The 15,232-nt window shown below is 37.1% G+C and overlaps 2 protein-coding genes across 4 annotated transcripts in view; one reads left to right on the top strand and one right to left on the bottom strand.

Annotated features, from left to right (window-relative positions):
- The window catches only part of FBXL20 (F-box and leucine rich repeat protein 20), a 127,541-nt gene that overhangs the window by 71,251 nt on the left and 41,058 nt on the right, over window positions 1-15,232 (top strand). The gene's annotated exons all lie outside the window — the stretch shown is intronic.
- On the bottom strand, window positions 145-716 carry LOC122753571 (translocon-associated protein subunit delta-like). Its single transcript, XM_044001035.1, is given in 2 exon segments — window positions 145-477; window positions 480-716. Coding segments are annotated over 2 exon segments (546 nt in total). The 5' UTR covers window positions 693-716.

Below are 15,232 nucleotides of genomic sequence, written 5' to 3' on the forward strand. Positions count from 1 at the left end.
ACCTACCCATAGCATCAGCTTTCAGTAACAGGAGGAAAGACAAGGAAAAGGAGGATAGATCATGTCCCATGTGAAAGAATGGAACAAACCCTTTTATTTTGCATGAAGATAAACGTCTGTGCAAAGCTCAATTCATGGCTCAGCTCAGGCCTGAATGTTGCTTTTGGCGCTGAAAGCCATGTAATAGATCACCATGCCGATCATTGCAGCCGGCATCTTGGTAGAGACCCATGGCCCATTCCAGGCACCCTGGTGATCCACACTGACTGTGAACAAGGGTCTAATGGCTGAAACATCCTCATTGCTTCTCTGGGCCTTTATCAGAAGACTATAGGATTCTTCATCAAAGAACTTGACTTCATAGGTTCTAGAATGGACACTCCTATGTTCCAAGCTCCAGGATACCTGATAGCGTCCAATATCCTGGCCACGAGTCACTGGAAACTGCTTTCCATTAACGTCAGCATAGAGGGCCACATATTCTGTGCCCTATTCTTGCACATCAAAGAGATCTCAACGATGAAAACAGTCTCAGTGGAAATGACCACATCAGAGGTGGTGTAGTAGGAAGGAGTAATCACAGGATCAGTGCAGGGCTCTACTGAGCGGGCTGAGAGCCCGATGATGAGAAGCAGCAGGAGGAGCAGGATTTGGCGGGCGGAGGCCTGGGTGGGCTCAAGGGAGGCAGCCATCAGCTCTCTCCAGCGCAGGCAGGAAAGAGAACAGGTCATTCTTAACTAATACTGTAGCAACCCCCTCTTTCTTAGTGTTTCCCTTTGCCATACCTCTGCTTTGGGTCCTGAGTCCTTTCTGGCTCCTTACTTCAGAACCATTGTTTCAGTTCTTTTAGTCTACCAAATTGAAATTATGAATTCATTTCCCCATAAAAGATATAGTGGTTATGATCTGTACAGGATTACTGGTGAATATGCTAAATGTACATTACAGGCTAAGTAGGCTTTTGTGGGTTTTGTCTAGAAAACTATCTGTTTCTATAAGAAAATATATTCATTTACTATTTAAAAATAATATTCATTTACTATTTAAAAATAATACACTGCCTGTCCCTGATTAGCCAATTATGAATTCTATTAAATTAATTGGAGGTTACTGGACCTTTAGGTAGTCAAAGAAAAAATGAGTCTTTCTTATGTAGTTTCACATGACATCTTGTTTATTACAAATTTACTGATACTTGGAATTTCTTGTGGCAAGGTATATTGTACTGTCCCCTAAAAAAAATCAATTCTTCTTTAAGAAAATCGAGTATAGTTTGAATTATTTGGCAGCACTTGATAAGGTTACATTTTTTACCACCATGTCCAATTATTTGACCCAGCATCAGTTAATATACTGCCAGAAATTTCTGCCGTTGGAAGTAGAATATTCCATTGTCTGCCTACATGATGAAGACTAGGTGTTACCAATGAATTAAGCAAGTGTTCTGATTTTGGCTTACCTTCAACTTTCTCACTAATTCTTTGCCTGTCCTTTTTGAAACAAAGTTCCTAAGTAATGATTTTGAGAGATGGAACTCACTGCATACTGTGAAATTAACAGCACGGATTGACAGTGTACCCTTTGAAAAGAAGATTTGATGCTTTTATCTAGCAGTGCCTTCTAGAAATGAGCATCATTGTTTAGAAGACAAAGAGACTTATGTCTTTAGTTAGTGCAAGTGTATATTTGCATTATTTCCAATGCTGCTCTTAAGAGGATCATATTAATAACTACATAAATGAGAGGTCAAGTGATGTACTTGATCCCATGCACACCCCTTTAGTTGTAGGAGTTGGCATGGTTTCAAGATAAAGAGGTATTGACTGATTTTTAAACAATTAACTAGAGTTCTTTTAGCATATATGTGAAGTTAAATAAGTGTAAGTGTGTAGGAGCCACAGGTTTTTTTTTAATTAGGAAGAAAATATGGATGTTTTGTGTGTGTGTGTGTGTGTGTGTTTGGGGGGCAAACAGGTATAACCAATCAGGAAATTTTTGGTCCTGCTAGTCTTTTTTTTAGTAGTCTAAGGAGGACTCTGACTATGGAATGCAGAACAGATAGCAACACACAGCACCTTCTACATGCCAGGTACTGTACCTGTGCTATGCACTAGAGATAAAAAAATAAAATTTTACATTTTAATTACTTTTTTCAGTTAATCATTTATTTTCTCCTTTGTTTCCCACAATTGAATTTTTTTAAAAAAGCCAAAAAAACCCAACACCTCACCCTTATAACATAAGCACAGTGAACCAAAGCAAATTCCATTCATTGGACATGTCCAGAAATGTATGTATCTCCTGCAGGTATTTCTGTTTAAGAGATAGATTACAAAGAAAGGCAAAAACACAGTCTCAGCTGTTAAGGAGCTCATGGTCTAATGGAGACAACATGCAAACAAATACAAACAAGATGTGTATGGGATAATTTTGGAGTGGTTGTAGAGGGACAATACTAAGATTAAGGAGAACTTAAAAAAGACTTGCGGGGCAGCTAGGCGGCGCAGTGGATAAAGCACCAGCCCTGGATTCAGGAGGATCTGAGTTCAAAATCTTGTCTCAAACACATACTTGCCACTTATTAGCTGTGTGACCCTGGGCAAATCATTTAACCCTCATTGCCCTGGGGGAGGGGGGAAGACTTGCAGAAGGTGGTGGGTAGTCAGTGAAAATGCAGGGAGTTTGGAGATTTAATAAGTTTTTTGGACATGTTGAGTTTAAGATGTTTACAGATCATCCAGTTCTAGATATCCAATAAGGAATCTGAGATATGAGTTTGGAGGTTGAGAGAGATGTTATGGGGCAGCTAGGTGGTGCAGTGGATAGAGCACCGGCCCTGGAGTCAGGAGTGCCTGGGTTCAAATCTGGCCTCAGACACTTAACACTTTCTAGCTGTGTGACCCTGGGCAAGTCACTTAACCCCAATTGCCTCACTAAAAAGAGAGAGAGAGAGAGAGAGATGTTATAATTTGATAAGTAGATTCTATAATTATGGTTAATGTATTGATTAAGGTTTTAAAAAATGTCAGAAGTTTTTTTTTTCCTTTATGGTACTGTAAACTGTTGTTCTGGTCATTTCACTCTGTGTCAGTCTGTAGAAATCTTCCATTTTCCTTTGAGATTTTGTCATTTCTTCCTTTTTTTTTTTAAAGTGAGGCAATTGGGGTTAAGTGACTTGCCCAGGGTCACACAGCTAGTAAGTGTTAAGTGTCTAAGGCTTTCTGCCTCCCTTCTAATTTTGGATGCATTGCTTCTGTTTGTACAAAAATTTTTTAATTTAATGTAATCAAAATCATCCATTTTGCATTTTATAATATACTCTATCTCTTGTTTGGTCATAAACTGTTTTCCTTTTCAAAGATCTGATAGGTAGACTATTCCTTTCTCTCCTAATTTACCTATGGTATCACCTCTTATGTCTAAATCGTGTATCCATTTTGACCTTATTTTAGTATAAGGTGTAAGATGTTGGTCTATGCCTAATTTCTGCCATACTATCTTCCAGTTTTCCCAGCAGTTTTTGTCAAATACTGAGTTCCTAACCCAGAAGCTGGAGTCTTTGGGTTTATCAAACACTACATTACTAGTGTCATTTACTACTACATTTCCTGTGCCTAGCCTATTCCATTGATCTACCACTCTATTTTTTAGCCAGTACCAGATAGTTTTGATGACTGCCGCTTTATAGTAAAGCTCCAGGTTTGGTACCGCTAACCCACCTTCCTGTGAATTTTTTTTCATTATTTCCCTGGATATTCTTGATTTTTTGTTTTTTCCAGATGAATTTTGTTATTATTTTTTTCTAGCTCTATAAAATAATTTTTAGGTAGTCTGATTGGTATGGCACTGAATAAGTAAATTAATTTAGGCAGTATTGTCATTTTTACTATATTAGCTCTGCCTATCCATGAGCAATTGATTATCTTTCCAGTTATTTAGATCTGATTTGATTTGTGTGAAGAGTGTTTGGTAGTTGTATTCATAGAGTTCCTGGGTTTGTCTTGGCAAGTAGACTCCCAAGTATTTTATATTATCTACCATTACTTTAAGTGGAATTTCTCTTTCTATCTCTTGCTGCTGGACTTTGTTGGTCATGTATAGAAATGCTGATGATTTATGTGGATTTATTTTATATCCTTCTACTTTGCTAAAGTTGTTAATTGTTTCAAGTAATTTTTGAGTTGATTCTCTAGGATTCTTTAAGTATACCATCATATCATCTGCTAAGAGTGATAGTTTTTTTTCCTCCTTGCCTATTCTAATTCCTTTAATTCCTTTCTCTTCTCTGATTGCTAAAGCTAACATTGCTAGGACAATATTAAATAATAGGGGTGATAATAGACATCCCTGTTTCACCCCTGATCTTATTGGAAAGGCCTCTAATTTATCTCCATTGCATATAATACTTGCTGATGGTTTTAGGTAGATACGGTTTATTATTTTAAGGAAAGCTCCGCCTATTCCTAAACTCTCTAGTGTTTTTATTGGGAATGGGTGCTGTATTTTGTCAAAAGCTTTCTCTGCATCTATTGAGATAATCATATGATTTTGGTTGGTTTTCTTATTGATGTGGTTAATTATGTTAATAGTTTTCCTAATGTTGAACCAGCCCTGCATTCCTGGTATAAATCCCACCTGGTCATAGTGTATTACCTGGTGATCACTTGCTATAATCTCCTTGCTAATATCTTATTTAAGATTTTAGCATCAATATTCATTAGGGAAATTGGTCTATGATTTTCTTTCTCTGTTTTTGCTTTGCCTGGTTTTGGTATCACCACCATATTTGTGTCATAAAACGAATTTGGTAGAACTCCTTCTTCACCTATTTTTCCAAATAATTTGTATAATATTGGAATTAATTGTTCTTTAAATGTTTGGTAAAATTCACCTGTGAACCCATCTGGCCCTGGGGATTTTTTCTTAGGGAGTTCATTAATGGCTTGTTCAATTTCTTTTTCTAATATGGGTTTATTTAAGGATTTTATTTCCTCTTCAGTTAACCTGGGCAGTTTGTATTATTGTAAATATTCATCCATTTCATTTAGATTGTCAAATTTATTGGCATACAGTTGGGCAAAATAATTCCTAATTATTGATTTAATTTCCACTTAATTGTTGGTAACATCACCCTTTTCATTTTTGAATACTGGTAATTTGGTTTTCTTCTTTCTTTTTTTAAATCAAATTAACCAGTATTTTATCTATTTTATTGGTTTTTTTTCCATAAAACCAGCTCTTAGTTTTATTGATTAATTCTTTTTTTTTTTTAATTTTTTTTCTTTTAGTGAGGCAATTGGGGTTAAGTGACTTGCCCAGGGTCACACAACTAGTAAGTGTTATGTGTCTGAGGCTGGATTTGAACTCAGGTACTCCTGACTCCAAGGCCGGTGCTCTATCTACTGCACCACTTAGCTGCCTCCTGATTAATTCTATAAGTTTTTTTGCTTTCAATCTTATTAATTTCGCCTTTAATTTTCAGGATCTCTAGTTTAGTATCTAATTGGGGATTTCTAATTTGTTCTTTTTCTAACTTTTTAAGTTGCATGCCCAATTCATTAATCTCCTCTTTCTCTTTTTTATTCATGTAAGCATTTAGAGCTATAAATTTTCCCCTAAGTACTGCTTTGGCTGCATCCCATAGATTTTGGTATGTTTTCTCATTATTGTCATTCTCTTGGATATAGTTCTTGATTGTTTCTATGATTTGTTGTTTGGCCCATTCATTCTTGAGAATGAAATTATTTAGTTTCCAATTGATTTTCATTCTACTTTTCCCTGGCTCTTTCTTACATGTAATTTTTATTGCATCATGATCTGAGAAGGATGCATTTACTATTTCTGCCTTTCTGCATTTTACTATGATGTTTTTGTGCCTTAATACATGGTCAATTTTTGAAAATGTGCCATGTACTGCTGAGAAAAAGGCATATTCCTTTCTATCCCCATTCAGTTTTCTCCAGACATCTATCATGTCTAACTTTTCTAGCAATCTATTCACCTCTTTCACTTCTTTCTTATTTATTTTTTTGCTAGATTTATCTAATTCTGAGAGGGGGAGATTCAGATCCCCCACTAGTATAGTATTACTGTCTAATTCCTCTTGTAACTCATTTAACTTCTCCTTTAAGAACTTGGATGCTATACCACTTGGTGCATACATATTTAATATTGATATTACTTCATTATCTATAGTACCTTTTAGCAAGATGTCATTTCCTTCTTATCTCTTAATGAGATCTATTTTTGCCTGCGCTTTGTCTGAGATAAGGATTGCTACCCCTGCTTTTTTTTGCTTTAGCTGAAGCATAATATATTCTGCTCCAGCCTTTTACCTTTACTCTGTGTCTATCTCTCTGCTTCAAATGTGTTTCTTGTAAACAGCATATTGTAGGATTCTGGTTTTTAATCCACTCTGCAATTCGCTTCCGTTTTATAGCAGAATTCATCCCATTCACATTCACGGTTATTATTACTGACTGTCTATTCCCCTCCATTCTGTTTACCCCCTTTGTACTTTTCCCCCCTTCTTTCACCCTATTCCTCCTCACTGATGTTTTACTTCTTACCCCTGCCTCCCCCAATCTGCCCTCCCTTTTTATCACCCCCCTCTCTTTTCTTTACCCTTTTCTTCCTTGCTTTTGTCCTCCCTTCTATCAGTCCCCCACCTTTCCCTTCCCCTTTTGCTTCCCTAAAGAATGAGCTAAGTTTCTTTATCCCAATGAACATATATGTTATTCCCTCTTTGAATCAAATCTAATGAGAGTAGGGTTGAAACAATGTTCACCCCTCCTTTCTTTCCCTCTATTTTAATAGGTTTTTTTTTTTCACCTCTTCATATGATATAATTCACCTCATTCCACCTTCCCTTTCCTCTCCTCCCCATAGGCTCCCTTTTTAACCCCTTAGTTTTCTTTGTATCATCACATCAAAGACAATTTATATTTATACTCTCTGTGTAAAATCCTTCTCTCTGCCCAAATACATTTACAGTTCTTAAGAGTTATGAGTATTATCTTCCCAAATAGGGATATAAACAGTTTAACCTAATTGAGTAACCCTTTTTTTTTTCCCCTCTGTTTACCTTTTTAAACTTCTCTTGAATCTTGTATGTTAAGATCGAATTTTCTATTCAGTTCTGGTCTTTTCATCAGAAATGATTGAAAGTCCCCAATATCCTTAAATGTCCATCTTTTCCCCTGAAAGAGAATGCACATTTTTGTTGGGTAATAGATTCTTGGCTGCAATCCAAGCTCCTTTCCCTTCCGGAATATCATGTTCCAAGCCTTGCGATCCTTTAATGTTTAAGCTGCCAGGTCCTGAGCAATCCTGACTGTGGCTCCATGATATTTAAATTGCTTCTTTCTGGCTGCTTGGAGTATTTTCTCCTTCACCTGATAATTCTGGAATTTGGCTACAATATTCCTTGGAGTTTTCCTTTTGGGGTCTCTTTCAGGAGGTGATCGGTGGATTCTTTCAATGATGATTTTATCCTCTGATTCTATGATATCAGGGCAGTTCTCCTTAATAATTTCCTGGAATATGGTATCTAGATTCTTTTTATGTTCATGGCTTTTAGGCAGTCCAATGATTCTCAAATTGTCTCTCCTGGATCTGTTTCCAGATCAGTTGTCTTTCCAATGAGGTATTTCACATTTTCTTCTATTTTTTCATTCTTTTGATTCTGCTTGACTGATTCCCGGTGTCTCATGGATTCCTTATCTTCCAGCTGTCCAATTTTAATTTTGAAGGCATTGTTTTCTTCAGTGACATTATGCACCTTTTTTTCCATTTGGCCAGATGAATTTTTTAAGGCATTGTTTTCTTCAATGAGATTATGCACCTTTTTTCCCATTTGGCCAAATGGATTTTTTAAGGCATTGTTTTCTTCAGTGAAATTATGCACTTTTTTTTTCCATTTGGCCAGATGAATTTTTTAAGGAATTGTTTTCTGCAGTCAATCTTTGTGCTTCCTTTTCCAAGCTGCTGATTCTTTTTTCATAGTTTTCTTGTTTTGCTTTCATTTCTCTCCCCATTTTTTCTTCTACGTCTCTCAATTGATTTTTTTTTTTTTAGTGAGGCAATTGGGGTTAAGTGACTTGCCCAGGGTCACACACCTAGTTAAGTATTAAGTGTCTCAGACTGGATTTGAACTCAGGTACTCCTGACTCCAGGGCCGGTGCTCTATCCACTGCGCCATCTAGCTGCCCCTCATTTGATTTTTAAAATCCTTTTTGAGCTCTTCCAGGAAGGCTTTTTGTTCTTGAGACCAATTTACCTTCCCTCGTGAGGCTTCACATGTAGGCAATTTGAGGGTATTGTCCTCATCTGAGTTTGCGTTGGCTTCTTCCCTATTGATACAGAAGCTCTCAATGGAAAGGGCTCTTTTTTTCTTCTTACTCATTATTGCAGCTTATTTATTTATTTTTTAAGTTGAGTTCTGCTCTGGGGGCACCAGGGTCCCTGTTTTGGGCTTCTTGTACAGGGGTATAGGTGCTGTGTGACCGGCTTTTTACTCTGAAGCCTTTATAGTGTGTGCAGTTTGCCACCCTGCACTTCATGTTTAAACGCGCTGCGTCTGTGCGCCTGGTCACGCCTATCCTGTTTGTGGCCCTACCGCGGGCAACTTGCCCTCTTGGCTGGTGCAGGTAGGTTTTTCCACTGTCCTTCTTGGCCACCAGATTTTTTGAGCCGGGTTCCAGGGGCCTCCGTTGTTTGGCTGTGGCCCGCAGCTCCTGCTGACTTGCCCTGACACGCTCAGCCCTGGGCTGCTGCCCTGCGCTGGGCCTCCCTTTTGCCCGAGTCAGATCGACTTTTTCCTGAAGTCTTCTAAATTATCTCTGGTTGGAAGACTGTGTCTTTCTGTCTCTTTGCAGGTTCTGCAGTTTCAGAATCCGTCCAGAGGCTTGATTTAATGTTCTTTTTGAGGGAACAGAAGGAGAGCTCAGGCAGCTTGCTGTTTTGTCTCTGCCATCTTGGCTCCGCCGCCCCCCCCCCCCCAATTTACTTTTGATGTTAACTTTTATGTCTTAGGTCATGTATCCACTTGGAGTTTATTTTATTGTATGATGTGAGATGTTTTTGATTGATAGAAATTAACTGCTTTTCAGCTTTTCCATCAGTTTTTTTTTTGAATAGTGAGTCCTTATTTTGTTAACTGAGGGCCTTTCGTTTATTGAGCACCATGCTACTAGTAGTTCATCTTTCTTGCATGCTGAATACCTGATTTATTCCACTGGTCAATTTTTCTATGTAGCCATTTTGCTGGCTATTACTTTATAGTATCATTTGATATCTGATACTACTAGACATCCTTTTTTCCCAGTTTTCTGCAGATGTCCCAGTTTTCAAAAAAGAGAAGGGAAGAGAGTGAAAATTCGGTAATGGATCGTTAAAGAGATGGTTGGAGAACATCTAGAAGGAAACAGTGATTGTAAAGAGTCAGTGTGGTTTCACCAGCAACAGTTCATGCCAGATAAACCTCGTGCTTTGTTTTTACAGAATTATTAAACTAACTGGTAAATGAGAGGAATGCTGTGGCTTTGGTTTTACTTAGACTTTAGCAAGGCTTTTGATAACATATCTCTTGTGGAAAAGATAGAGGGATAAGTTTAAATAATAATAGAAGATAGATTCAAAATTGGATGACTGAACTTACAAAGTAATTATTAATTGTTCAATGTCAGCATGGCAGGAAATCTTGTGGAGTATCACAAGTATTTGTGCTTTCCCATATGCTGTTAAACGTTTTTCTTAAAGGCATAGATGGCATGCTCATCATATGAGTTGGTAGGAATAGCTAACATGCATATGTGACAGTTAAGATCTAAAAGGAGTTGGATAGTTGACATTAAGTCTTTTTTTTTTTTTTTTTTAGTGAGGCAGTTGGGATTAAGTGACTTGTCCAGAGTCACACAGCTAGTAAGTGTTAAATGTCTGAGGCCGGATTTGAACTCAGGCCCTCCTGACTCCAGGGCTGGTGCTCTATCCACTGCGCCACCTACCTGCCCCGTTTAAGTCAAATCTAATAAAATGTATGTAATGTATGTGTGTGTTTACACTTAGGTACATGAAATCGATTTCAGTGCCAGTGGTCGAGGCAAAATATGTTTGTAATTTTTCTTTTTTTTTTTTTTAAGCCTTCACACTTCAGAGATATCAGTAGTGTAATGTGGCAACCAAAAAAAAGGCCATAACAGTCTTGGGCTGCATTAAGAGGGGCATAACCTCCAATAATAGAGGGGTGATAGTTAGACTATATTTTACCCCCTTCAGAGCTCATCTGGAGTATTGTTTATCTGTTCTGCCACAGTGTGTAAAGGATGTCAATACACTGGAGAGTGTCTAGAGGAGGGCAACAAGTATAGTGAAGGATGTTCAGTCAATGTTTTGTTGGGAAGGGATTCAAAGACCTGGGCGTGGTTAGCTTGGAAAAGAGAAACCTGAGGGGAAATAGGATAGCTTTGGTTTGTTCTTTGAAGGAGGAAGAAAATCCACTGGTTTGACTGGAGAACAGAATCAGGAGCAATGGGTAGAAGTCTCAAAGAAGAAATTTTAGGCTAGATGTCAGGAAAAAATTCCTCACATTTAGTGCTCTCTAAAGTAGAATGTCATGTCTAGAAAGTTGATGGATCCTTCCTCCTTGGAGTTCTTCAAGCAGAAGCTAATTTGTTATGAGGAGGATTGTAGTTTTGTATTGGCTTGACCAAAAAGGATGACGTCTCTTTCAACTATCTAGTTCTCTGATGATGTGAACTTAGGGCTCAAGTTAGAATTGGTACAATTTCTCCTGCTTTAGCATTAAGTACATTTTTGTGAGCTGGCCTGAAAACCTAATCACCATTATTATGATGTTTTCATGGGAAAACATCTTCGAAGTTCCCAGTAACCAACTTACGCATAAATATACCATCACCCTTTGGTAAGTTGAGGGCTTCCTCTACTTGGCTGTGTTCATTCCTTGATTTTCATCTCTTGTTTCTTCATAGTTTACAGCTGCTACTTTATGTCAGTGTTTCTGCTCTATGTCTTGATGAATTTTAAGAGATAATTTCATTCTTTTTTTTTTTTTTTTTTTTTTTTTAGTGAGGCAATTGGGGTTAAGTGACTTGCCCAGGGTCACACAGCTAGTTAAGTGTTAAGTGTCTGAGGCTGGATTTGAACTCAGGTACTCCTGATTCCAGGGCCGGTGCTCTATCCACTGCGCCATCTAGCTGCCCCGATAATTTCATTCTTTAGAGTCAGTAATTTCCTTTTGACTCTGGCAGTGGTAGATATAAAGACAGGAGATACAGAACATAGTATTTTGCTAGGATTTTTTACACTTGTCTCTTTATGAAGGAGTTCGGTTGAACATTCAGATTAATTGCAGTTGTTAGTCTTGGTCCCTGGAATCTGTGCTGAAATTCACTCTCTTCTTTCTAGTAGAGGTGAGCAATTAGAATATTGTATGCTCTGTCAGATGTGGCTGATAGGTTCAGTTTTGCTTAACTATTTTATCTCTTGGAGGTGATTGTTTAGGACAGTTAGGTAATGGTATATTTTGAAAAGCAAAAAAAAACCCCAAAACCCCCCAAAAAACAAAAAAAATCTTTCTTTAAACCAAAAAAAAAAAATGAACAAAAAAAAATCTTAATTTTTTTTTTTAACTTACATACTATTCCTTCTTTTGGTATCTTTACCAACCATAATGCATTTCATTGCTATTTAATGTCACAGTATACCTAGCTGGGGATAGTTAAGCTAGTTTCTCAGACTCCCAAAGTAATGAGTCTCTTAAGTTAGAGCTAGCTTTATTAAAGAGAAAATTAATTACATAATTTTTCTTGACAAAAACATGAGCTATAAAAATAGTTTCAAGAAAGTACGACTAGACCTTTTGGAAAAACATACTATATAAAATCATAAAGTAGCACATAAATGCATAAGTTTTGGTGTGTTTTTCCAGTTTTCTGAAGTATTTATTATTCTTTCCCATTTATCTTCTGATGGTTTGGGTAACTTCTCTTTTGAGAAAATTAATGTTCATGTCAGGGGTTCAGCATTTGAAATCCTCAATCATTTATTCTATTGCACTACAAATGATGATTGATGTGAATTTATATTGATATTTTAGTTAGATTAGTTTCTGTTATCTGTGTTAATTTGTCTTACCTTTTCCATTTTTTTGAGAAGTAAATGCATGTTCAGTATTATTAAATTCAAAAAATTGTTCTTAATCTTCCATAATTCTATTAAAACGAAATAGGGATTTTAACAACATGATAGATTTCAGCAGATGTCTTTGGCTAATCCAAAATAGAATTGCAAATTGAAATATAAAACCAAAATAGCATTTTCATGATTGTCTGAAATTATAAGCATTTCTTCGGATCCAAAACAGAAAATGAAATATGAACTATAGAAAACCATATGAAATTATATAACTTTAAAATAGCTTTTGCTTTCAAAACTGTGCTTCCAACTGATTAATTCTCTTAGCCTAGCAAATAGGAATTGTATCATTTTATATAGAAGCTCAGAAGAAAACATGCATTTTTTTATTTTTAAAATTTGTTTTTTTAATAACAAACATCTTTATTTACAGTTTTGAGTTCCAATTTTTATCCCTTCTCTCCCTCCCCTCTCCCCTGAGGCAGTAAGCAATCAGATATGAGTTATGTATGTACAATTACAAACATGGCATTTTTTTTTTTTTTTGGCAGGGCAATGGGGGTTCAGTGACTTGCCCAGGGTCACACAGCTAGCAAGTGTCAAGTGTCTGAGGTCGGATTTGAGCTCATATCCTCCTGAATCCAGGGCTGGTGCTCTATCCACTGCGCCACCTAGCTGCCCCCATGGCATATTTTTTTAAATCATAAAAGTATTTTATTATTTTTCCAGTTACATATAGAGAGAGTTTTCAACATTTGTTTTTGTAAGATTTCTAGTTCCAAATTTTTCTCCTCTCCCTGCTCCCCAGGACAGCAAGCAGTCTGGTATGTTATGTATGTACAATCACATTAAACATATTTCTGCGTTAGTCATGTTGTGAAAGAAGAATCAAAACAAAAGGGGAAAACCTCAAAAAAGAAAAAAAGTAGAAACAGTATGGCTCAATCTGCATCCAGATTCCAGAGTTCTTTATTCTGACTATGGAGAACATCACGACCCTTTTTTTGGATGTGGATACACAGTACTGGTATTGGTGGGTCAAAGGGTGTGCACAGTTTTATAGCCCTTTGCGCATAGTTCTGAATTGCTCTTCAGAATGGTTGGATCAGTTCACAGCTCCAGCAACAATCAGACATGGTGTTTTTTAAAGCATGGGTCTTCATGGATTCAGGAGGACCTGAGTTCAAATTTGGGCTCAGACCCTTAACACTTACTAGCTGTGTGACCCTGTGCAAGTCACTTAACCCCAATTGCCTCACTCAAAAAACAAAAAGAGAATATTTATAAAAAAAGAATCATGAGCTTTCAGGGGCAGCTAGGTGGCACAGTAGATAAAGCACTGGTGTCAGGAGGATCTGAGTTCAAATCTGGCCTCAGACACTTGACACTTACTAGTTGTGTGACCCTGGGCAAGTCACTTAACCCCAATTGCCTCAACAAAAAAAAAGAAAGAAAGAAAAGAAAAGAAAAGAAGAGAAAAGAAAAGGGGGCAGCTAGGTGTCACAGTGGATAGAGTACTGGCCCCGGAGTCAGGAGTACCTGAGTTCAAATCTGGCCTCAGACACTTAACCCCAATTGCCTCATAAAACAAAACCAAAAACCAAAAACAAAAAAAAAAAAAAACCCAAAAAAGAATCATGAGCTTTCAAAACTGGAAATTTAGATGGAAAAGCAATGAATTTACACCACACAATAGTGACTACTACTGACTGCTGGAAGATTAAGTTTTCACATAGTATCTGGGATTCTGCTGTGTCATTATTTATTATTTGTCACCAGCTGTTGGAAAGCAAAAACTTGTTAATAAAAGCCGTTATGGCATCAGTATATGAAAGGTACCTGTGAATATCAGGAATGACATTTTGTAAGAAATGGTTACTGAACCTGTTGGATCTCCACCTGGATGGATGTCTAGAATGCTTCTCTAAGTACATGATTATTTATCTCCCTTTATAGTAAGACGTTATTTCCCTTTGTTTTTTTCTCTATGTTTAGAAAGTTTTCCCTCACCACTGCCTCACAGAATTCTTTTTTTTAAATACTCGCCAAAGAGCCATTATTTTAAATTCTGTAATAACACCCTAAATATTTATAGCCACCTGTATGTTACATGTGACAGAGTGTCATTTAAAATTGCTTCCCACAAATTTATTTATGTAGTCCTGTGGACTGAGGGAAATCTTTTTTAAATTAATAAAGTATTTTATTTATTTTCCTGTTACATGTAAAGATAGTTCTCAACTTTTGGAAGCTCTCCAATTTTAGATTTTTCTCCCTCCCTCCCCTTCCTGCCCCCTCCCCTAGACAGCAGGCAATCTGATATAGGTTTTATATATATATATATATATATATGTATATGTATATATGTATATATATATATACATACACACACACACACACAATAACATTAAACATATTTCTGCATTAGTCATGCTATAAGAGAAAAATCAGAGCAATGATGAAAAACCTCAAAATAGAAAAAACATCAGCACCAAAAACAAAAGAAATAGTATGGTTCATTCAGCATCTATACTCCACAGTTCTTCTCCCCCCCCCCCCCCTTGGATTTGGAGATCCTCTTCTATCATGAGTTCCCTGGAACTGTTCTGTACCATTGCATTGGTGAGAAGAATAAAGTCCATCACAGTAGATCAACACTCAGTGTTGATCTGTGTACAATGTTCTTCTAGTTCTGCTCATCTCACTCATCATCAGCCCATGCAAGACCCTCCAGGTTTCTCTGAACTCCTCCTGCTCATCGTTTCTTATAACACAATAGTATTTCATTGTATTCATATACCACAACTTGTCCAGCCATTCCCCAGTTGATGGACATCCCCTCAACTTCCAATTCCTTGCCACCACATAAAGAGCAGCTATAAATATTTTTGTACATGTGGGTCCCTTTCCCCTTTCCATGATTTCTTTGGGGAAAAGACCCAAAAGTGCCTCATAGAATTCTCAGGTTCCTTTATAACACAGCTCAGGTGTCTTTTAGGTATACTATAAACTTTTTGAGGCAGAGATTTTTGTTTTATCTTTATATTCCTCCCACACTACCCCTATAGAGTAGCTGACA

This window comes from Dromiciops gliroides, chromosome 4 (genome assembly GCF_019393635.1).
Source record: "Dromiciops gliroides isolate mDroGli1 chromosome 4, mDroGli1.pri, whole genome shotgun sequence".
NCBI classification, from domain to species: domain Eukaryota; kingdom Metazoa; phylum Chordata; class Mammalia; order Microbiotheria; family Microbiotheriidae; genus Dromiciops; species Dromiciops gliroides.